The 22,174-nt window shown below is 40.5% G+C and overlaps 1 protein-coding gene across 1 annotated transcript in view; it reads left to right on the forward strand.

Moving 5' to 3' along the window:
* The window catches only part of LOC102201071 (E3 ubiquitin-protein ligase RNF213-like), a 31,775-nt gene extending 22,294 nt beyond the window's left edge, over window positions 1–9,481 (forward strand). The window contains exons 38-67 of the mRNA XM_005744342.1: window positions 21–178; window positions 272–478; window positions 622–809; window positions 924–1,044; window positions 1,178–1,278; window positions 1,660–1,842; window positions 2,051–2,217; window positions 2,324–2,426; window positions 2,534–2,648; window positions 2,729–2,936; window positions 3,047–3,243; window positions 3,336–3,458; window positions 3,551–3,661; window positions 3,780–4,022; window positions 4,106–4,181; window positions 4,277–4,311; window positions 4,410–4,510; window positions 4,600–4,756; window positions 4,912–5,086; window positions 5,359–5,453; window positions 5,557–5,808; window positions 6,197–6,329; window positions 6,675–6,758; window positions 6,838–7,018; window positions 7,272–7,473; window positions 7,571–7,648; window positions 7,765–7,962; window positions 8,167–8,256; window positions 8,371–8,549; window positions 8,640–9,481. Of these exons, the coding sequence (XP_005744399.1) occupies window positions 21–178; window positions 272–478; window positions 622–809; window positions 924–1,044; window positions 1,178–1,278; window positions 1,660–1,842; window positions 2,051–2,217; window positions 2,324–2,426; window positions 2,534–2,648; window positions 2,729–2,936; window positions 3,047–3,243; window positions 3,336–3,458; window positions 3,551–3,661; window positions 3,780–4,022; window positions 4,106–4,181; window positions 4,277–4,311; window positions 4,410–4,510; window positions 4,600–4,756; window positions 4,912–5,086; window positions 5,359–5,453; window positions 5,557–5,808; window positions 6,197–6,329; window positions 6,675–6,758; window positions 6,838–7,018; window positions 7,272–7,473; window positions 7,571–7,648; window positions 7,765–7,962; window positions 8,167–8,256; window positions 8,371–8,549; window positions 8,640–8,796 (4,418 nt within the window). The 3' untranslated portion in view covers window positions 8,797–9,481. The remainder of the gene's footprint in view (window positions 1–20; window positions 179–271; window positions 479–621; window positions 810–923; window positions 1,045–1,177; window positions 1,279–1,659; window positions 1,843–2,050; window positions 2,218–2,323; window positions 2,427–2,533; window positions 2,649–2,728; window positions 2,937–3,046; window positions 3,244–3,335; window positions 3,459–3,550; window positions 3,662–3,779; window positions 4,023–4,105; window positions 4,182–4,276; window positions 4,312–4,409; window positions 4,511–4,599; window positions 4,757–4,911; window positions 5,087–5,358; window positions 5,454–5,556; window positions 5,809–6,196; window positions 6,330–6,674; window positions 6,759–6,837; window positions 7,019–7,271; window positions 7,474–7,570; window positions 7,649–7,764; window positions 7,963–8,166; window positions 8,257–8,370; window positions 8,550–8,639) is intronic.
* Window positions 9,482–22,174: the final 12,693 nt, after the last annotated feature.

Raw genomic sequence — 22,174 nt, forward strand, 5'->3', positions numbered from 1 at the left:
TAAATGCATATGTCTTCCAGGGCAAACTCAGAAAGAGTTTGTTAAGTTCTTTTGGAAGACACCGCTCGGCCGCTACATAGCGAAAGCAGACCCAGAGATGCAGGTTGAGTTTTTCCAGCGCTACCTTCAGGATTTCATCTCCATGACAATGAATGTCACTTCTCCGGAAGATCTTCAGGTTTTTTGTTTTGTTTTTATTTTGGTTTTTCATTTGATGTTGGTGAGATTGTGTGTGACAGTATATACTAATGCATGTTATTTATTTTTCTAGCTCCTGTGTGGTGCTTTGAATTCTTGTGTTAACGAACTGCGGTTGCAGCTCAGTGACACTGAAGCGGTGACGTCTCTTCCGTGGGTCCATGCTGCATATCATGAGTTCAAAAACCGGCTCCAGAACCTCTGCAGAGTGATGTGCATTGTACCTCAGTTGACCCAAAACCTCCTGATGAATCCTAATGCCAGAGACGGGTTTGAACTGGTAATCCTTATTTACATAGTGTTTTTATTTTCTGTTTCTTTGAAGGATTTTTAATTTCTCATCAACAGTCTTCTATTTTTTTTTTAAATTTTGTTTTGGGTTTTGTAATTATTTCTTTTTGTTTTTGTTCTCCTGTCTCCAAGGTACTCGATGTGTATGCTGGGTTTGCGTGTGTGGAGTACCTGGAGCCCATAGACTTGAACACAGATGCCCGAAGACAAGCCTGGCTCAGGCAGGTGAAAAAAATCCAGGTTGCTATTGAGTTAATCTGCTCAGAGGACAGCGTGAGACGTTACGGAGAGAGAAGCAAGATAATCGCCAAGAGAGTCCAGTAAGTAAAGCTTAAGGAAAAAATGTCCAAATCATCACAAGTCTGAGGTTTTTAGTTTGTCTTTAGGTAACCACTTGAGCTGCATTGAAAGGTTATTTGTTTTATGTGTTTTAGAGCTGGATGGAATCGGATATTTTCTCTGTCTCTGTTTGTGGAGCACATGTTACTGGGAATAGAGGAGCTGGAGAAGAAACTGTCTCCTTTAGTTTTGGAGAACACTGGGCGGCTTGGCCAGGTGCGTCTGGGTTCTTTGTATTAAAATTTTTTTTTTTAACAGTACAGATAATTACCATAAAGCATTCTTCACGATAACCGCAGTCTTTTCTTCACCCATAATAAACATGTATTGCCTCCGCTCTCCCTTCAAGATACTGGAAAAAAACTCAGACCTCAAAACTCAGGAGACGTTCGAGGCAGTAATTCGTTTGCTCAAAATCTGCAAAGATGGAGCCATCGAACGCATCTTCAGGTAAACATCGATTTTTATACATGTTGCGTGTTAACAGAATCTCTCATCCTGTACTTTAGCGCTTCTGGGCACATTTAGCATTGTATTTGGTTGCTTTAAGAAGGTTGTAGAAGGTACGAATGAACTGAAATCAAAGTTTTAATGGCCAAAAATTAGCATTTTCTTTCTTGCTGGAAGCTAAGGTACTATTTTTAACAATTTATTATTATATTGACCTATTTTAACATCTAGGGGCTTAGAATATAGAAGGAAGCACTGCAGGAGGAGGGCTGTCTAATTTCAGTTTCATATCATAGCTTTAAATAGTAATATTTCACTACCGAACATCAGAATTTATTGTTTGTAAATGTTATAATTGTTTTTTGGTTTTTTTTCCCCCAGGTTTGGTCTTACACTGTGCCCAGTGTGTATGGGAGACCCCCAGGACCCGCTCTGCCTGCCATGTGAACACATCTACTGTGTAGCCTGTATCAAAATGTGGTTGGTGCCTGGACAGATGTACTGTCCTCTCTGCATGCAGCCAGTTAACGATGACTTCCCCTTGGTTCCCTCAGATGATATAAGGTTGGTAACTATATGTGAATAAGGCCAACCTCCCACGTGTAATGAACAAAGATATCATTCAATTCTTCCCACACAATACAAAACATTTTGATCTGCCTTTTGCTGCTGTTTAGTTATGTTGCGTTTAAGTACCTTGTTTTTGATTAGATGTGTTTTGTGATGTGCTTTAAGACATCTGTGTGACTTTTGTAAATCTTCTTTCATGTAGGATTCCCATCAAACAACACACCCAGTTCAGGAACAAGTGCAATGCTTTCTTCATAGACCTGGTGTCGACTGTGTGTTTCAAGGATAATTCTCCACCCTGCTCAGCTGTCATTCTTCATTTGTTGTCATTTCTCATGGTGGAGTCCAGCGCTGTCCCAATACTGAGAGGTACTCTATTACTTTCTTTCCACCATGTATGTGAAACACATCCATGTGCGACTGTACAACTACAGTATATGTTTTGTTAGTTCTAAATAGATTTATGTATTTTTAGGCAATAAGCAGATTTTGACAAAGGCGCTTTCTCCGTTTGACGACTCTGTGGATAAAAATCCGGTGGTGCGGTCAGTAGTGCTCAAACTTCTTCTGAAGTACAGGTGAGGTCCCTTTTCTTTCCTCCCCTTTTTTTGGTTATTGCATGAGGTGTTATTATGTCTGTGCAGTGCAGTTTCTAATTTGTGTTTAACCTTGACTGTTTTTGAAGCTTTGATGATGTTAAAAAGTACCTGCAGCAGCATCTGACAGCAGTTGAGCGGAGCAACATCTTGGAGGAGATGGATAAAACTGAGCTCTACACCTTGTACATTAACTGCTTGGAGGTATGCGCTAACACACAAGCTGCATGTGGATTTGATTGTGGATTTGATTAAAATGCCTTTTTAAATGTTTATTTTTCTAGGATTCCATGTTTGAAAGGATGCAGTTCAGGTCCACTGCAGACCAGCAGGCATGTCTGCAGGATGAAAGCGCCTTCTTGACTGATTTCTTGCAGTCTCGTGATCAGCTTTCTGAAACGGCCACTGTAGAGTACCTGCAGCAGGTGGCCAGAGTGCGTATGGACCTGGATATGGCAGTGAGCATGTTTGTGGAAAAACTGAGAGCTCCAGGTGCGTATTTTTAATGAGTTACACACTCTTATTGTGTGTCATACTCCTACAATGTGTCAGGAATGTTCTCCTTTTTACAAACACATTACTTTGATTTTATTTGATACCAGGATCCCGAGAAGTTGGCCAGAATGGAAGCACAGCTTTCCTGACCAGCGTCATAGACTTGTGTAGGCGGAGTGGAAATGACTGGTATCGGGTCTATTTGATCCGTAAGATGTGCAGTCAGTTTGGAGTAGAGTTTGTCAAGAAGCTCCTCAAATCGGATCAAATGAGTTGGATCTTTCCTAAGGAAATTCAGCAAAAGGTTCGCTTAGCAACCGTTTGATTTTCAGCTTATAAAGAAGATAAACTCAAAGTTTTAGTCAAAATAACTCATTTTCATTTCACTCTACCCAGGATGAAGAAGTCACACCAATAGATCAGTATCTCGTGTGTGGGGAAGATTACAAGACCATCAGAAATGCTGTTGCAAAAGTAGTTATGGAAGCCAAACTGGATGGACTGGATGAGGCTTGCGAGGTAATGTTGCATCGTTTTCTTGGTGGAAATTCAGAATCAGGAATCTAAATTTGTGTGCATAATGGTGTGGGTCTTTTGCTTTGTCTTTATAGCGGTGCAAATGCCCACCACAGTGGAAAACAGTTTATCTTCTCTTGGCACTGTATCGAGAAGTCACCACTCTCTACAGAGAAACCAATGCGAGCTTCCATCCCAAGCCTGAAGTAGGTTTTCTAATTTAGTTACACTAAATAAAATAACATCATCTTATCTTATTTTAGGTTATAGTTTTCAGTTTGTCTTCATTCAGGATTTAAGTATTTGTATATTTTTTACCAATAGCAAGTCGAGGCCCTGATGAGCTACATCCAGAAATCAAAATTCCTTCCCAGCCCGCAGGTGAAGGCCTTTGCCCTGTCTCTGGTAACCAACCAGATCGGGCCCTTGGCTCTTCGCTGCGGGGTCTCTGGTGCCCAGTGTGTGTCGGTGGACTTGGCTGTTCACTTAGCTGCTGTCTTGCTCTGTGGAAACCAAGGAATCTTGGCTCCACTGAAGCAGCTAGCTATGACACCTGCAAACATGCAGGTATGTATAATCGCTGTTGTAAGTGATCAAAACCTGGGTATATTTTTAAAAAATAAATATATGGAATGCATCTGTTGGTACAGGCGGCTTTCTTACCCACCATGCCAGAGGACATGTTAGCAGTGGCTCAACAAGCTATGGGTCACTTGCAGTGGTATCGTAAGTATTATTAAAAAGACAAAAAACCTCTAATGTGATGATATGAGGTGATGTGCTAAACACCTTTGTCGTATTGTTTTATACTTTTAACACAGACTGTCCAAATGGTCACCCCTGTACCATTGGTGAGGTATGTTAGCTTCAGTTGGATTCATAATCCATTTTTAAAAAGTCTGTTTTTGCTGGTATCCCTTTCATATTTATTTGAAACTCTTTCTATTCCTCTAGTGTGGCCAGCCCATGCAAACAAGTCATTGTGTAGATTGTGGTGCAGAGATTGGAGGGAATAACCACGCACCTGTGCCAGGATTTCGTATTGTGCAAGTCCAGTAAGTGTCCTACAGAATTCAAGTGGAAAGAGGAAAGTAGCAAAATAAACATATTCATCAGTATTTATTTGTTTATTGTCTTCTGACAGGGGTGACCGCACTCAAACAGGCCACGTCCTCGGCGACCCCGGACGTAGAGACAATCCAGACATGCTGGACACCAAGAGCATTTCTCCCGTTCCCTTCACCATCATTCGCATGCTCACTCACATGGCCATGCTGCTTGGTTCCTGCAGCCAACCACAGGTAACACAAACAGAACGGAGTTTTTGAAAGTGCTGTTTTTCAGCAACCACAAATTATCCAAGTAATCTCCATCAAGGTAATGTTAAAAGCCTGTTTATAATCCACTGTTTGTAGTAAGAAAGGTGGAGAGTCATCTGCTTTTGTTTTCCTTCTAGTCTATTTCTGCCATTATCAAACCTCAAGTCCAAGATGCAGGAGAGTTTCTACTCGCTCATCTGAGAAAGGACATGAAACACCTCATCAGAAGTCTGGGTAAGGGGACAGACGACACAATCAGCACTGTTCACCTGGTCATCAACAGCCTCCTGGAGACACAACAGCAGCAAAGATGTAAGTAAAAGCTACACTAATACTGCAGCTCTCTACAAATATAAGATACCAGTGAAGTCCTGTGTCAATAATTACGGAAGCATTTTGATAACAAAGCTCAAACAATCCGATTGGACTTTGAATAGCTGTCCAGTATAGTCCAGCATAGAAGAGAGAAAGTGTGCCCTCTAGAGGCCACAAATTTGAGCTTTTAAATCAATATCTATAGATTTGTAAAGACTGAGAATAGTCATAGTAAAAGATTTTTTTAATAGTCTTGATTCTCCTTTCAGGGCCTGTTCAGTATGACAATCTTCTCTCAACCAAAGAATCACGAAACGGCTGGGAAGTTGAAATGAGCGCTGCCATTATCACACCACATCTGAAGGTACTCAAAGTTTTACTCCTTTTTCCCCCAGAACAGTACAACTTGCCTCATATGTTTATACAAGATCTATGCATAACATAACATGTCACCTGCTCTTCCACAGCACTTGGATAGACAGCTAAAGGAAGTGAACACATTTATCCGGGCTGACTCTCGTATCTCTGCCAGTCCAATCATGAAGCTAATTTTTGGAGATCCTCAGCTCTTCTTGGCTTCACTTCCTCCAAAATCTCTAATCCATGTTTCTGCCGTGTGGAGCTGCCGGGAGAAAGTGTCTCTGTTGAGCCTCACTCACATCGTGGAGCAAAATGATGGCAAAGACACCTTGCCGGTCCTCTGGAGATTCCTCCATAGGGTGAGAAAATGACAACATAAAATGCATTTGTAATGTTGAAGAAAGGAAAAAAAATATCTGTCGGTGATCCCTCCTACATTGTGTCATCGACTGCATTAGGTTTAATCTGTTTCAGAGCTTTTAATCCATATCCATCAGTATAGTTTCTGTACTTTTTGTAAGTGCGTTATTTTTTTTTGTTTCCATGGATCCTGTATTTCTTTTTTTTTTTTTTTGCCAAAGAAAGGCTATATTGAAAAAAACATATATAACATATACAAATAAGCAGCTCTTACAAGACAAAGTTCAACCACAGTTTCCCAAAGAGTACGTAACAGGAATTTATCTGAAAACACTACTACTATCATTATTATTATTATTATTAATATTACTGATTATTTATTTTTAGGAAGCAGAAATCCGACTGGTGAAGCACCTTCCTGAAATCCTGGCGCTCCAGAGGGATCTAGTGAAGAAGCTTCTGAACATCGCTGAGCTAACGGAAGGCAGCATCGCTGAATTTCTCGGCAATCAGAAAGCAGGTATTGACTTAACTGTCTACATCAGTGCTTCTCAGCCTTTTCAACTACGTGACTCATGCACAAGAGATACAAAGTTCCATGCAACTCCTAATTACCTCTGTTCTCGGAAATGTCATGGTTAAATAGCTGGCAGAATGCAATTTAAGAACCTGCCTGCCAAGGAGTGAGTTGTTTTAACCTGGACGGAGACAATGATTGATTATTCATAAAGAGGAAAATCTCTTCCACACGTGAACGCCGCTGATGTTGATGTTCTAATTTTCTGTACCGTGTGAACTGCGGGTCTCCTGTGCGGCTGACATCTTTACACTAGGGATTAATTATTTGATTTCTTCTTGTATGCAGTTTCACTCAAAACCTGGTACGAAAAACACATCAGAATCTTCCTGACAACCTGGAATCAGCTCAGAGTATCGCTGGCAACCAATGGTAAGCAGCCAGCAGTACTGTTACACCAGCGCTGACCTGTCCAACGTCTCGTTCTAACGTCATTTTAAAATGTTTTCAGGTGAGATTAAGATCCCGGCTGAGTTCTGCCAGAATGACCTGGACCTCAACAGTGACTTCAGGGTGCTGTTGCCACGGCGACACGGCCCAGGCCTGTGCTCTACAGCTCTCGTCAGCTACCTAATTGCGCTGCACAATGACATTATATACTGTGTGGACAAGCACACTGGAGAGGAGACCAGGTGGGGGCGCTCATGCCACATTTTTCTCACTTGCGTATGCTTTGGCTTTCAGAAGACTGTGTCTCAAGTTATTATACACTTCATACGGCATGTTTGCAAAAAATTATATATATATATATGGATTAAAATAACATTATGATATCTCAATTATATCTGGAAAGAGCTGAAGACTAAATAGGGTGTCAGAGTAGTAGAATCCTAAAATATAGAGACACTGTCTCCTGGGTAAACTTTCTATTTATTCCTCTCTCAGCTACAAAGTAAGCCCTGCAGATCTGACTGACCTGCATGTGATTCGTTACGAGCTGGAGAGGGATGTGATGCCGCTGGTTCTGTCCAACACCCAGTACAGCATCGAGCGGGGCCAGGAGACCCTTCACGAGTATGACTTGCCTAAGATCGAGCAGCAGATCATCTCACGCTTCCTGCTGGGCAAGCCTCTCATCACTCTCAATGTGAGCCAATGAGAATCAGGAGCAAAGCAGCTTTGCTGACAATTCAACGCACAGTTTGTTAAGGCACAGTTTCCCCCTCTTTGTTCTTCATCCACAGGGGCTTCCTACACTAGTGAATAGACACGATCGCAACTACGAGATTATCCTCAAGGTCATAAAAGAAAAAGTCAAACAAGTAAGTTGTGATAGGTAGTAACATGCTGGGACTTAGCATTTATTTATCAGAGATTACAAATTGTGTATACTGTACATGCTTCTGATGATAACAGCCATTATGATGTATGCCAACAGGAGCCTCTTCAGACTCTCACTCTCTTTGCTGTGGCTGGAGAGCTCCACTCCTACAGTGAGGTGTGTGACGCTTTGTCAATGCTGGAAGTGGCCCTTGGTTTCCTTGCAATGACTGGGGGAGAGCCTCATATGCAGCTGTCCTCCTACCTGGAGGAGGTGCTGCAGATGGGAAACCAGATGGCTCAGCACATCCTCAAGGTTGGCCTATCTGAGACTATTTTATACTGTTGCTTTTTCTTTCTGACGGCTATGTGGATACTGTTTATACAGAACAGAAATGTGCCAAGTGTGCTTAAAGAAACTTAATTTTGTTGCTAGTTAGGAGCATTGAGTTTAAGATCTGGCAAGATCTTAATTACTTTATGTTCTCTATGCCTCACGTTCACATTGTTTTGCCCACAGGCCTTTGGCATGTGTTGCCTTAAACACTGTGTGGCACTGTGGCAGCTGCTGGCCTCACTTAAATCAGAAAACATGCTGCGCCTCAAGAGGGTAAGCATCACCGACACAGAGGTGTATTATTCTATGCATAGATGTGATCTAGTACAAAGGTGTCAATAGTTATTATTATCAATATTCCTATACATGTGTTTTTGTGTTCATCAGGATCCGTTTGTAGGAGTTTCAGAGAAGTACAAACAGGCCCTGGGTGAGGACGAGCACAGGCTGCTCATTGGTTTCTTCTCTAAAAACAGCGCTGACACTTTCCTCCTGGAGATGCACGAGTTCCTGGTGCTGTTCCTCAAAAAGCCAAATGCAACTGATACCTTCAGGCCTGACTGGGGGTAAAGACTCATGTTTATTCATTGTGTTGTCATATGCATTACTCTAGCAGTGGCAGATTTGATTCAAATTGCTTGTTTCATCTTTTAAAGCTTGAAAGACACGCTGGTGTCTTACATGGAGCGCAAAGACATGGACATTCCCGCCGATGTGGAAGAGCACTTCCCAGAAGAGATCCTCCTGGCCCATTACGTCGAAGCATGGAAGTTTATCGTAGCCTTCAAGCAGGAGCGCGGACAGAGACAATGAGAACAAGATTTAAGCTTTATTCCTTTTTTTCATTCTGTATGCGATGTCATGAAAATCCCTCAGATCATGTTTACATCTTGAAATGACAGTATTCATTTGTCATGTAATTACACGTATACAGAGAAGACGTGCCTTTGACAGAGCACTAGCTTCATAGAATAAGACACATTTTACAGCTTGTCTATATGATAATGTGAGCTTTTTTTCCCTTAATGATCTCTTCTTGGATTGTATCACTTTCTATTTTCTTTGATGTTATCTCTGCAGCTGCAGTTTAAGTCTGCTTACTTGCACTTTACATTTAATGTGAATTAAAAAAAAAACAAGTTAATTTACTCAGGTGAAAAAAGGTGGATTAAATTGAGGAAGGTAAAATCAGACTTATCTAAATCACTTTTTCAGGAACAAGCTGACTTTTTTACTGAAGTCATCAGTCACATTTTGTCATTTAATTTTCTGGGTTTCTTTTGTAACCTTTGCTTCGTATACAGAACATCTACTTGCCCTTCTTTCACTTTAAGCTTGTCATCGTGCTGTCCACTTTTTCCATTCATTTTCTTTGAGTTGTTATTACTAATTAGTATATTTACTGAGTTCAATTCACTTTTTCTATTGTTTCCATTCTCCTCTTAGTAATTTTTGTATGTGGGATCTGTAATATAAACAGCTTCCAGCAAACCTTTAATGATGCCTACATTTGATTTTTGTTTCTTTTGTTTACACAGAGGTTGTAGGCCAAAAACATACACGTGTCAAATACAACCTCCTTTTCAAAACACTGTCTCAGTTCTTACTGACTCTAGCTTCCTAATTCGTTTTGTTATTTGTTACACAGTACTGTGCAGAAGTTTTGAGCCACCCTTCAACTCTTTCTGTTTTGCTTGGAAATGAGAAATGACTACAATTTAATGAAATATGTGCAAAAATACATGGAAATACAGCATATAAGGGGAAAAAAATCTGATTTTGTACAAGCTTGAATGTCAATATTTGGTATGACCAGTTTTATTCTTCAGCACAGCCTGAACTCTCGTAGGTAAGCTTTCTTGTAATTTCTTTAATTAGTCTTCAGGAATAGTTTTTCAGGCTTTTTGAAGTATATTTAAAGCTCATTTTTGGATGTTGTTCGCCTTTTGTTCTCTATCACTTGCTGCTTCAATAATGTTGAGGATCTGGTTCTGGAGAGGCCAATCCATGACTGATTGTGTTCCACTGTGTGCTTTTCAATGCTTTTACTGCAGTTTGGGATCTTTGTCATGCTGAAAAACAAAGCCAATCAATCAGCCAATCAGATGCTTTCTAAATGGTATTGCATGTTGGCTCAAAATCTGATGGTTCTTTGACAAGATCCACCGTTTTTTATAGATAACTGTAGGCACTCACTGCTGCACCTCTCTCCAGACCTTCCATAAAACTTGTTGCCACTGAATTTCAGTCCAGTTCTTGTGTAATTTAGCAAACCTCAGCTTTTTCCCCATCTTAGGAATGGCTTCTTGACAAGCCACCTTTTCACTGTGGCTATTTGGGGATAAACACTGCTTCATCCCTTGAGTTATGGGCCCTTTTTATGCTTGAATAATTAACAAGTCAGCGATAAATGACTTAAAAAAAAATAAACACAAAAAACTCCCTCCAAAAATGTTCAAGAACTGAGCTAAAAGTGAAGGGGGGCAACTGATCTCCAAAGAAAAACTTTTGTTGTCGCCTGGACAGATTTAAAAACGACGTTTTCGTCTCAAAACGCTCCGCGTCCACACTAGTTTTCAGTCGTTTTCACAGAGTTGTGCGTCCACATTGAAACGGCCGAAAACGCTTACTCCTGCGCATGCGCAAAAGCGAGTGAGAATTAAATAATTTTAAGAAAAGCTATCTGGAGCATGTACAAACTGATAATAATCTTTTTAGGGCTATCGAAATTGAGAGCAATCAAAACAACTGCTGTATATTGCCCTCCGCTATCTTTGTTTAATTGGTCACATGACTAAAATGCATCATGGTTTTAGAAAGTCTGCGTTTTCGAGCGTCCACACTGCGACGGGGCAGCTCCGTTTTGAAATGTATGCGTTTTCGAGAGCGTTTTCAAAACGTTGCGTTTTTCCTTAGTGTGGACGGGAGGCCAAAACAGAGAGAAAACGATGTGTGGAGCGTACATAGTGTGGACGTAGTGTCCTCTGCTCGTAGGCAGTTCTGATTAACTATGCCAGTTTGTATTGTGGTTCCTTATACCTTGTAATTCCCATTATTACTGAGTGTAAATAATAGATTTTCAACAGTACTGCCAGTGAAGTTCACATGTTAATTACTCCCTATTTACACTTTACGTCACTGCTTAAACCCAACGTAGGGAGTACATGATGTAGTGTTCAGGAAATGTCTGCCTACCAAGGGTTTTATGACTTTTTGACCCTCTGTTGGTGGGGAGCTCAATGTGTTTCTGATCAGCCTGATGGAAATGATAAGGACAAGACAGCCGTAAGAATGCCGCTGACAAGCTCCTTGATTCAATTTCCCCTATGTCAAAGTAGTGTTTAGCATAACAATGACAAATGGAAGCATTTGCCTGTTAAAGTAAACCATGTCAGCGACCACCCTCTGGAAGTCGTCAGTCAGTAAATGATATCTGCCGTACTCGTTACCAGAGTTTTTACCACTTTAGCTCTAAAAGCATATTTTTTCCCACTTAGTTCCACAATGATGCATCTATTGAGCTACAAAATCTAATCAACAAATAGACTTAATAAAACAGATGAGGCTATAATCGCAGCCATGCATTTCATTTCATGTTGACAGCCAGAGCTTTTCAGCGCTATCTAGGCACATTCAGTGCTGCTCATTAGCAAACTCATAATGTGGAAGCAGTGTACACGGGGTCAATAAATGCACTCACAAATGGGTCACAGGCAGGATTTGTGCAAACGCACTGTAGAACAAGCTTCACTGAGCAAGTTCAATCTGTTCCACTTCCACTTCTGTAGGCTTCAAGTCCACCATGCCAGTGATACAAAGGGAGGGACACAAAGCGGCCAAATTATTTCCCCTGTTCTCTGTTTGGGGTTTTTTTTGTCCTTGTTTCTTGATGAGGAGGAATTAGGGGCAAAATTACTGCGCATAATGGTTCACATCTAATGACATTCATGGTTGATGGACATTTGGGATCGGGACATGAGCATTTTTATATGTGGAGGATATTGTGATCATCAACAAAGCTGCATAATTATGTGCAGAAATTACCTGTTTTGATTTGCAAATGCAGAATGTTGGAGAGCTCGAGAGCAGTTTTGTAGGGCAGCGCATTTACAGACCTTTTAGTGTTAATATAATACAGAAGTGTACGGCAAGCTTTCTAAGAAGAATGGCTTCGTCCGAGCCAAACATAAATTGCAGCATATCCTCTCCCTAAACTGCCAGGCCGATGGAGACCTTTTGTAAATCAGTGAGTAGTTATGCTGGATCATTAATGAGTTTGTTGCTTATGTCATAGTTGTCCAATTTTAAAGCAGAATACCGTTAAAAAATAGACTATAAGTGAGTATAGTTAGAACAATAAAATTGGCTATTTTGCACAAATAGATTCCCAAAATAAAAGCTGAAAAACGTAAAACTAGGTCATCATTGTCAATTTATTCTGTGTTAATCTCGGGCAGTCATCACACCTTTAGAGATGCCTTCTAAACTTCATCATCTAGTTTAAATATTGTGGAATATGCCTGCGTCTCAATCCGCGGAGGAGCCACTTAACCCTTTGCAAAACAGCCTCAGATATTCATCAAGTTTTCACCTTGGGGATCCAATATCATTCATAAGCTCTGACGCCAGGCAGGCGCTTGGAGCCAAGAGAGAGCTAAGATTTTAATGGCTGTGGTATGAAATCAGTACCCTGAAATACCCCTGAGACCTCAGACAGCACACCAACAGGCTACTGTATTTTCTATGGGGCATTATGCTTTACTGGCGGTCTGGGGAAATGTTTTCTTTAAATTTACCCTTCAGGGTGCTGCTGTTATTGCATTATTATCAAATTAGTGTATTTTAATTACTACGTCATACGAAATGTATGCGCCAGAAGGTCACAATGGGGTGAGTGCAGGGGCAGTGTCCAAATTCTCAGGTTGTACTGTGCAAAGGCAAGATGAAGAACAGAGAAAGCGGGAAAAAATACAACTCGCTGAGCACATCTGTGAATTATATTAGCTAATTGTGTGCACTTCTCTTTGCACTCAACACTTGGGTTGTCCTCCAAGCACACGGAAGAAATTAGGAGCGCGGCTGCCATGTTGTTCTATTAAATACGTGAAGAGAAAATACAATTACTAGTTAAGTGGGAACATACCACTTGGGATTATGTGAGGCACTGAATTTTTACCTTTTTAGAGTTTTATTTTTTGCATGCATGGACAAGTTTCCCAGACACAGTGTGTCATGAGTTTAAAGCATGAATATGGCTGTCAAATACAAAATTAAGGATTTTCCCTAAATTGAAAATGTGTGTGGGTTTTTCTTTGTTTTGTTGTATAATTAAATTCTGTGCAACAGTCTCCCTAAGCTGACAAATCTTAACTTTTACGTGCTTCACTGTTAAAGCTTGAATTTCAATACTTAGCTAGCCGCTACGGGCACACAGGGAAGGCTTTACATTCCATAACAATAATACATATTGAATCAGATTGTTGTGGTAAGAGGAGAAGAATTTTGGGAAACTCAGAGATATATGCACCCTTTCCCAAATAATAAACAAACGCATGGTCATGAGTTGGGTATCGAGGTACATTTACAGTGTGAGAAGTTTTCATTAACTTTTGTTTTAGGAAAGATCCTGTGTACAGGCAAAGACGCTAGAATTACTCATCTGTGGGAGCCAAATTGGAAATATGGGAATATGGAATCTTTTCTTTCTATTTTAAATTCTTAGAAGACATAGAGATCGTCGTGCTATGTGTGCTCCATAAGAAGATGACATTATCCAGCATTGCAGCTGCTCCTTATGATTATTCTTCCTAAGAGTAATGTTTCCAGAAATACGAACTCACTCACCCGGGCTTAATTCCATATCACACAAGGAAGTAAAATATGCCCCTGGAGAGGTTGGCTAAGGGGATTCCAACCTTCCACCCAGCTATCCTCAAAACACAGCAGCTTGCAGTGGGTTGCTCAGAACTGAATTTGAATTACAAGTTGAGACAGGATAGTAATTCGATTAATACTCATCGACATCATGATATTTTAAGGCATTTACTGGAAAAAGTCTCCGACATGAAAGATGAATTAATCAAAGGAAATGGATCGCTCTTAAATGTACACAAAATTTCATCTGTAGCTATTCTGAACCGTCTGATCTGTGACGCTGCCACACAGGCGGCCGCTGCTCATTCTGAATCTCTCCAGAAGATCTCCAGTCATTCCCGGCATACTCAAGCTTGTTTGAAGAATGATCACTTCACTTCTCCTTGACACGCTGAGTAATAAAATAGATTATAGGCGGTGTTTAGAGCCACCTACCTTTCTGGCCTTTGGCAATCTTTTCTGTGCAAATCTGAGTGAAGGATTTAGCGGAGCTTTTAGATTCCCACCCAGGTTCTCTTTTTGGCTTTCCATTCAGATTGTGTATGCGATTGTCTCTGAAAGCTTTGACTGTGTTTGCTTCTCAGTAATGGATAACTATTCTTTAAAAAGAATAAAGTGTAAAATGTCACGGGGCTGTTATTATGTAAGATTTCCAGAAATTTAACAGTGTAGACTTTTCATTCTTGCAGGGGTCATAAATCAAACAAGCTTTTACACCAGAAAGTTCTCCCTTGAAAGAGAGAAAGCAGTTGCTGCTGCTGCTGCTGCTACATAACAGAGTGTTATATAACACAATTAAATATGATTCCCACTCTCTCTTTCTCTTCTTTGTTCCCTTGCATTTTTCCCGTTCGCTGTCTTTCACACTCTTTCTTGTTTTTTTTGTTTTTTTTTAGGTTTCTTCCATCTTCTTTCATTCATTCTCTATTCCCTGATGTTGATGTGCTTTGTCATCTGACTGCCTTTGGCTGTGTATAGATAATGACTGTGCAAGAGGTTTTTGTTTAGCATGGGTACAACAGGATTAGAGTGATTAGTACTGGTGCCAGTGTTGTAACAAGCCCAGGAAGCATTTCACGGTGTAAAGAGGTGCTGACAGTTATTCTGTACAAGATTAGAGAAGTTGGATTATGGCTTGTTTTTCTACACCTGGCGATGAGAGACTAAAAGAAAAGAGTGAAGGTTACAAAGCCAGTACCCCGAGGAAAAGAGCTGTCCTGAGTAAAGTAATCCCCAGCTCCCCAGCTGCCCCTGGCTTATTCATTCTTATGAGCTGTATTAGCTGTAGGCCGTCTCAGATGTGGAAATGAATTTCTACCTTGACCTTTCACCTCGGTAGCCCCTGATACCTCTGGTGGCCCAAAGAGCAGGGTGGCTCCTCTGCCTCCATTAAGCTCTCCTGTGGTCACGGCCCAAGCCGGTGTTCAGTTTCACAGCACCTCTCTTCCTGGCCCCAGCACAAATACACAACACCCTCTCCGATTGCACTTGATAATATTTATCCTCAATTATAATTCCACAGATATGGATTCTCGAGTGGAGTACAGTGGCAGCAGACAAAGCAGAGTGGCCTTGAGCCCCACAGCTAGGTTTTGCTAATGTGGGCTCCATGTACTCCAGACAATCCATGCTCTCTCTGGTAGTGGGGCAAAATAAGCAATGTAGCCATTAAGAGCTCCAGCGCAATGAAGAATCACTCAGCTGTATATTTGTCCTTGCGATGAGTGCATGCATTGCTCTAGTGAAACGTGAAACCACCTGGAACACACACTGGTGTCGCATGTGAGGAGTGGTCATAGTTTAAATAAATCAGTCGGGCTTCTTGTTAGCTACGGCCTTGTCTGCAGGAACCCCCAGAATAGGCGATGTGAAAGATGCATGCATCATAAGCGGATCAAACACATCCACCGAATGACATTTACATACTCAGAAAAAACATGTAGGCAAAAGGGTTGTTTATAGACATGAGTATGTCCAATATCTGCTTTCTCTCTGTGGTATCAACTAATGCTTGAAGAAGATGTTGGGCCCCAGAAAACAGCACCGCTTTATCAAGAACAAGAAAAACAACATATTGTGAAAAAAAAATTCTGCTGAATCCGCTTAATTTTCTTAGCTGATCACAAGCTCTTTACTACATAATGTCAGATGATTATACAAGATACTCTTAAGTTGGTGTTTAATTTAAGTGAAAGGCTAATATCTGTACATGGAGAGCAATGTTTAAGTTGGCTAGCCAGGCAGTAAACACATCCCACAACTTCTGTATAGACCTCATTGCCTCGAGCTGCGGGAACCTGTTACGTCTGCAGATCATTCATCTCATTTCTGGTCAGCTAGCATCCAGCATAAGCTGGAGCCCTTATTGAGGATCGGCCTGTGATTTATTGGTTGTTTTGGCTATTAGAGATGGCAACAGAGTATTGAAGATTTTGTAGCAGGGGAAGTAAATGGAAATAATGAGGGGAAGGAACAACTGCCAGCCACTGCTTTTTTTAACTCGCTCACACATAGAGAAATCTGTGTGTAATGTTGTTGTTATTGGCAGAACCCATTTTAGGCAAGTCAGCACCACCCTGTGATGCCCAGGAACGACATGCATGTCATTTCCTGCCAGGAGCAGTCATTTCGTTCATTACTGCTGCTCACTGGCAGCCAGTTTGTGTTCAGTTTCTGATTACCAAATTGAAACGTGTATATTTTTCTTTTGTCGACGGCAGTTATATTTCCAGGCGAATCAAGGCTGCGGTTCAAGACGTTTTGGGGTCTTAGAAAAGTTTCAGTTTATAATGAAATGTATAAAATGCTTGAATCAGACCGTTTATAAATATTCCACCGAAGTGCTCTTGGCTTTGAAAAATAGCCTGTTTACTCTACCTTTTTATGCCCTGTGGGATGGATTTCCAAACTGTATACATAGAGCTTGTACAGCCAGTCTTGAGTAATTACATGGTATCTTGAATTACACGATATTTAGCTGGTGATAACAGGAAGGTCACATGTAATTAAATGTTATTAATGAGCATACTGACTAAAATGAATGTAGCTTGAACTTTTAGTATCTAAAGCAAATCAGCTCCGACTTCTTTTCTGGATGTGATTCATTGGCCTGATGAGGCCACTGTCTGCTTGGATTACATCCAGCCATCTGATGCTCGCTTCTGGGTGTGTGACACACAGCAACAGTTTGGTTAATTTGATATTTCACTTTAAATAGTTTTATTTTCTTGAGAAAATAAACATTTTTAGAGCACTCAGTGGCAATTTATACATTTTAATGTCTCTGGCTTTCAGCTTTTTTATACCAGAGTCATTTATAAAACTTTTAATTGTCCAGAACACAACAAAGTAATAAAATGCAGATCAAACACGGAACCTGAGGGCGGGTTTGTAAGCTAAACAACACACGTACTGTGTACGGAAAATGAAATGAACTGTCACAAAATGAGAGCCTTGACGTTTTTAGGAGTCGAGAGGTTCGTCCTCACAGCTGAGCATCAGTATTCTGCATCCATCCGACTGTTGGCTTTGTTGATAACACAGCTGCTGTGGGCCGTGCGCCAACTGAGGACTAATGGCTGAATTAATGGCCGCAAGCAGCTGGGCCCATCAAACAGACAGGATTACATAAGAGTATATGTGTTTGGACCGTGTATGACTATATGTGTTGCAGAGCAAACGGAAGGACTGTGCAACAGCAGAACAGCACCGAGGTGTCAGGATACACTTAGAGAGGGGAGGAAGGCTCATGCTAGCCTATTGACCTTAGCATCTTTTTTGTGGAGACTCCTTCTTAGCTAAGTCTGGCAGCTGTTCTGCATGGGGATAACAAGAGTGGGCTCATAAAAACAGCAGATATCATACACTAACTTTGGACACATTCAGTCTCGTACAGTGGTGTTCCAGTTCAGACAAACCAAAAATCACTTTATCAGTTGGAAGTTTAAGTGTAAACAGTTAAATGTCTGTAGGCAGAGGATGAGCGCAGGAGGAGAAGCAGGTGATAACCTGGGATGCCCTCCAGCCCCCGCAGATATCACATAGCAATTTCCTAACTGCAAGATAACCAAGGTCAGTCCAGACAAATTGTTCAAGTGTTTGTTGAAGCAAAATGAGTAACTTCAAATAAGCATTAAATGGGGACAAACATTTTAAAAACTATAGCTTGTATATAGAAGATGAATGCAATGTCATGCTTTGATTTTGAACTCTTTAAAGACACAAAGTTAACATATTTGGAGATCATACGGTTAAAATGTCTCCAAAGGAACGGCCATAACAAACATATTCAGAGGTACAGTTCAGTATCTTCACTCAGCATGGTTACAACTCCCTTTGTCATAAATTAGCTTCAGAACCTAAAACAATTTAAACCGATGCGTCGTAAAAGCACTCACTGTAAACATATTTGTTTCCACTTTAAAGTCACACCCTAACCTTCAGGTCAAAGAAGTCTGGCTTGCTTTTCCAGCAAATCTCAAGTAGTCATTTAGCCTTAACCAGGCGTTACCTGCTCTTCCTCCTGATCTATAGCTGCCCCTGTTTAGCCATTTTGTTAAAACAAGTGGGATTCACAGTCAAAAGCTGAACAGTTTCTCATTTTAAGAACATTTAGACACATCGGTAAAGTTTTTTTCAAATATTTCGGGTCAAACTGAGGGCTTAGTAGGTCTCTGCGTCAGGCTTACTTTGTCAGACCTTGACACCAGAGCAAAGTCTGGCCAACCATATAAATCTCTGACATACATTATGCAGATGATGTCTAGAATAACATTAATAAATCTGGTAATGGGCAGGATGGAAGAGAAGGAGGAGGCTTGGGGGGGTTAAAAGTGAAACAAAACTCAAATAAGTATTTCATTTCCTTTTGAACTTGTGGAGAAGCCTCAGCGTGGCCCTGCTTTACATCACTGTGTGATGACTTTACCACACAGCCTTCATCCCCCTTTAGAATCATCCATCTCTAAGTTTTTAGTGCAGATAAGCAGGCAATGAGGTATCAGAGTTCACGCCAGAGCGGTGTTTAGCATACCGGCTGCTTTGCTGAAGAGCAAGGCAGTACTGTATATTAATCTATAATAGCGAGAGAAGGGCAGAGATGGAGGCAGCGTCTTCATGTGTTCGTATGTCAGCCATAACATTCTTTGCTGATATTCTGTTGACCTATTTCAAATAAATATGTCATTTGTCTTCTTGGTTCAGAGGAGCTCTTAGAGATTTATGCTTCTTCTTACTTATACCCCCTTAATCTATGATAACAATTTATCTCTAGATTTCTCATCGCTGACATGACCCATTCCTCCCAGCAGATTACATAAACCAACTAATATGAAAACAAACAAGTGGTTCTTATATATCTGTTTGATGGAGTAGCGATCTGGCCAGAGTGCACCCTGGCTCTCAAATAGATGGATGGTTGTGGGATCCTGATGCGATCAAGAAAAAAATGATGTGGCTGTGTAATTAATATCTTCTTTCAAGGCTCATTTCTAGCCTTAAACAATTAGGACACATGTTCTAAATAGGAACAATATTTTCTAATATTATTTACACCTACAGTAAATGACTGAGCTGATGTAGTAGAGCCAAAGGTATGCCTCATTTAAATGTTCAAGCCCGCATATCGAGCAATAATAATACGCTGGCTCCTCTACAGTGTAACTTGCGCTCAAGCATCATGTACAGCACTGCTTTGTGCCCAGCATTGTAAACACAGTGTTATTCCAAACTGATGGCTCACAGTCTAATAAACAAGCTTCTAGTAACAATCAGAGCTTTTTGCCGAGTAATCACCGGAGATGTGGAAAGGTTGTTGATACTAATGGTGTACGGCAGGGCCCTCCAAGCCGCTGCTGATAGACTGTTTGCTTGAACAGCGCTCCTGCGATTGAGAGGCGATGATGGCCAAAAGGAAGTTGTCAGTCAGAGTTGGCCGTTGCTGCCGGTGCCAACAGGTGTGATTCCACGTCTTTTACTGCATCGTGGAAATGCACAACTTAAACAGCTGCATGGAGACGATGTGTGTTTGTGTTTATACCGATGCTTGGATAGGGGATTAATCGCAAAGGGAGGAAGCCTTGTATTCAATACTCCCTCGCTTTCAAAGCTGTGACCCTTGAGGGTTTCAGTGCACCCATAGATTGAACCAGGTCTGATAAATTTTACCCCTGAAGGTGAAAATATGCAATCAGAGATTTAGGAGAGGAAATGGTTTGTGTTTGCACATCACAATATGTTGAGAAAGTATTTGTACCCTACGTTTTGCATATTTTTTTACACTTAAATTTTATTATTTGTGTAAGATAAAACAAGAAAACGCAAAATGCCATTTTAAAACCATGATTTAATTAAGTTAATAAAGTAACTGTCACACTGTCCTGCTACAAAACCCAAGTGCACTTGATATTCTTGAGCAGCAAAGCAGTTCTGTTTGTGAAATGCTTATTTATGCAGGCACAAAGTGGTTTGCTTGAGCTTCAGACTGATAGATGCTCCTTTATGAAAAGCAGCTGGTTTTTCCCAGGGTCAGGTAGGGTTATTTTCAGTTAATACATTAAATAATTTTTTAAAAACTAAATTTAGTATTTACTGGGATTATCTTTGTCTAATACTCAAATTCTAACATCCATTTTTTTTTTGATGATTTAAACATGTAAGTGTGAAAAATATGCAAAAAACAAAAACAAAACAAAGATATAAAAAAAATAAAAAATACAACTCTGTATGTGAAAAATCTACCTCTAAAAGTCGATTTGTGTTGCTGCTGTTAGGCAAGCCAACTCCACTTCCTACACGCCTGCCATAACATCTTGGTTTACAGCAGACTGTTGTATTATGGCTGAAGCTTGTGGTTTTGGAGTGGGCAGCTTTAATATGTCCTGGCAAAACTCATAGACATTAACTTGAGCCTTACTAGGTAGCACATTGTGTCCACTGTTGTATCAAAGGAAAGCGGTATTCATGACCATGTTCAGTGACTAAAACTCTGAATTTAAAGGTCAACCAATAAGTAAACGTTATTTATACGATGTCTTACTGTAGTTCAGAATTAACAAAGACTAATATACACAAGAAATAAAGGTGTTACCTGAAAATTAAGCCTAGTTTGAGCAGCCATACAGGATTTTCCACATTGCACATTATTGTATCACTGGATCTAGTGTGGACAACACAGTAAAACGTACTTTCCTGTTATAGCAGTTCGGCCCTTTTTGGGATGGAAGTTTCCACTTTTTTTAAATTCACCCATTGGTCTCCGGTGTGATTTTGGATGCCTGTCTGATCCTGGAGACGTCAACCTTTATATAACCTTTATATTTAAAAAAAAAAAAACGGCTATGAGATGATGGCATGCCTACTGACCCTGTATGTGACAACATGAGCTAATCTGTACTTTGGGAGCCTCCCTGCGCTCTGTCCTTTATGGTTTGGCAAGAACTAGTTGTAGGCAGTGTCACAGAATGACCTTGTGCCTTTTTAAAAAAAGTTCTGTAACCACTAGTGTAAGCCAAGCTCTACCGCTTTGTTGACAAATTTCGGTTTTCTCTTTTTGGAGATTGCTCATTTGTTTTTTGCCAGGTTTGTTCAAATTGAAGCATTACACACATTCACAGCCAAGTTTAAGCAACAAAAGCTATATACTTTTATTTGCTCAAAATAAGTATGTTTGACAGAAGAAGACATTTGTCTTGTTTCATAACATATTGACTTGCCAAAAGCTTGATCACTAAATTGCATGGTGGATAGATTTACGCTCTAAGCTCCCTAAAGACAAGATCCAATCCTTTCCCCACAGCATTACCCGTTGTTTTCTGTCTATTGAATAAGACGCAGGTAGTCACACAGGAAAGCCCTATCTCATGTTTTGATCTTAATTTGCTATGGTCCTTGAAATTCCAGACTTTCAGAAAGTCTTCCATTCCTTTGCTCACACATCTGTTAAGATTTACCTTGTAAAAGTATTGGCTGCAAATTTAGCCATTGTTATTCCACTTTACTAAGGTTGACATAATGATCTTGACAAGCAAACAGCGCACAGCTAGAAAAAAATATGTATTGTGAAAGTACCACTCTAGCACAACTTTTTTTCCCCATCTGGTAGTTGATATTATTTTGTATTGTTCTTGTTAGAGGAATATATGAAACGGAGAAAGGAAAACAGAAGAAGTCAAACACTCGTCTCTTTCTTAATTTCAAAGTTTCTTTGTAACACAAAAAGTGCTTTACTGATGGTACAAGAAGAGGTAAAGGGGAAAAAAAGTTGCAGTACCGTTGCTGATCTAGTGGTGGCAATCTGGCTCCATTCAGATAGATGGAC

Source organism: Pundamilia nyererei, unplaced genomic scaffold (assembly GCF_000239375.1).
Source record: "Pundamilia nyererei isolate P.nyererei 1_Seehausen unplaced genomic scaffold, PunNye1.0 scaffold00142, whole genome shotgun sequence".
Classification (NCBI taxonomy): domain Eukaryota; kingdom Metazoa; phylum Chordata; class Actinopteri; order Cichliformes; family Cichlidae; genus Pundamilia; species Pundamilia nyererei.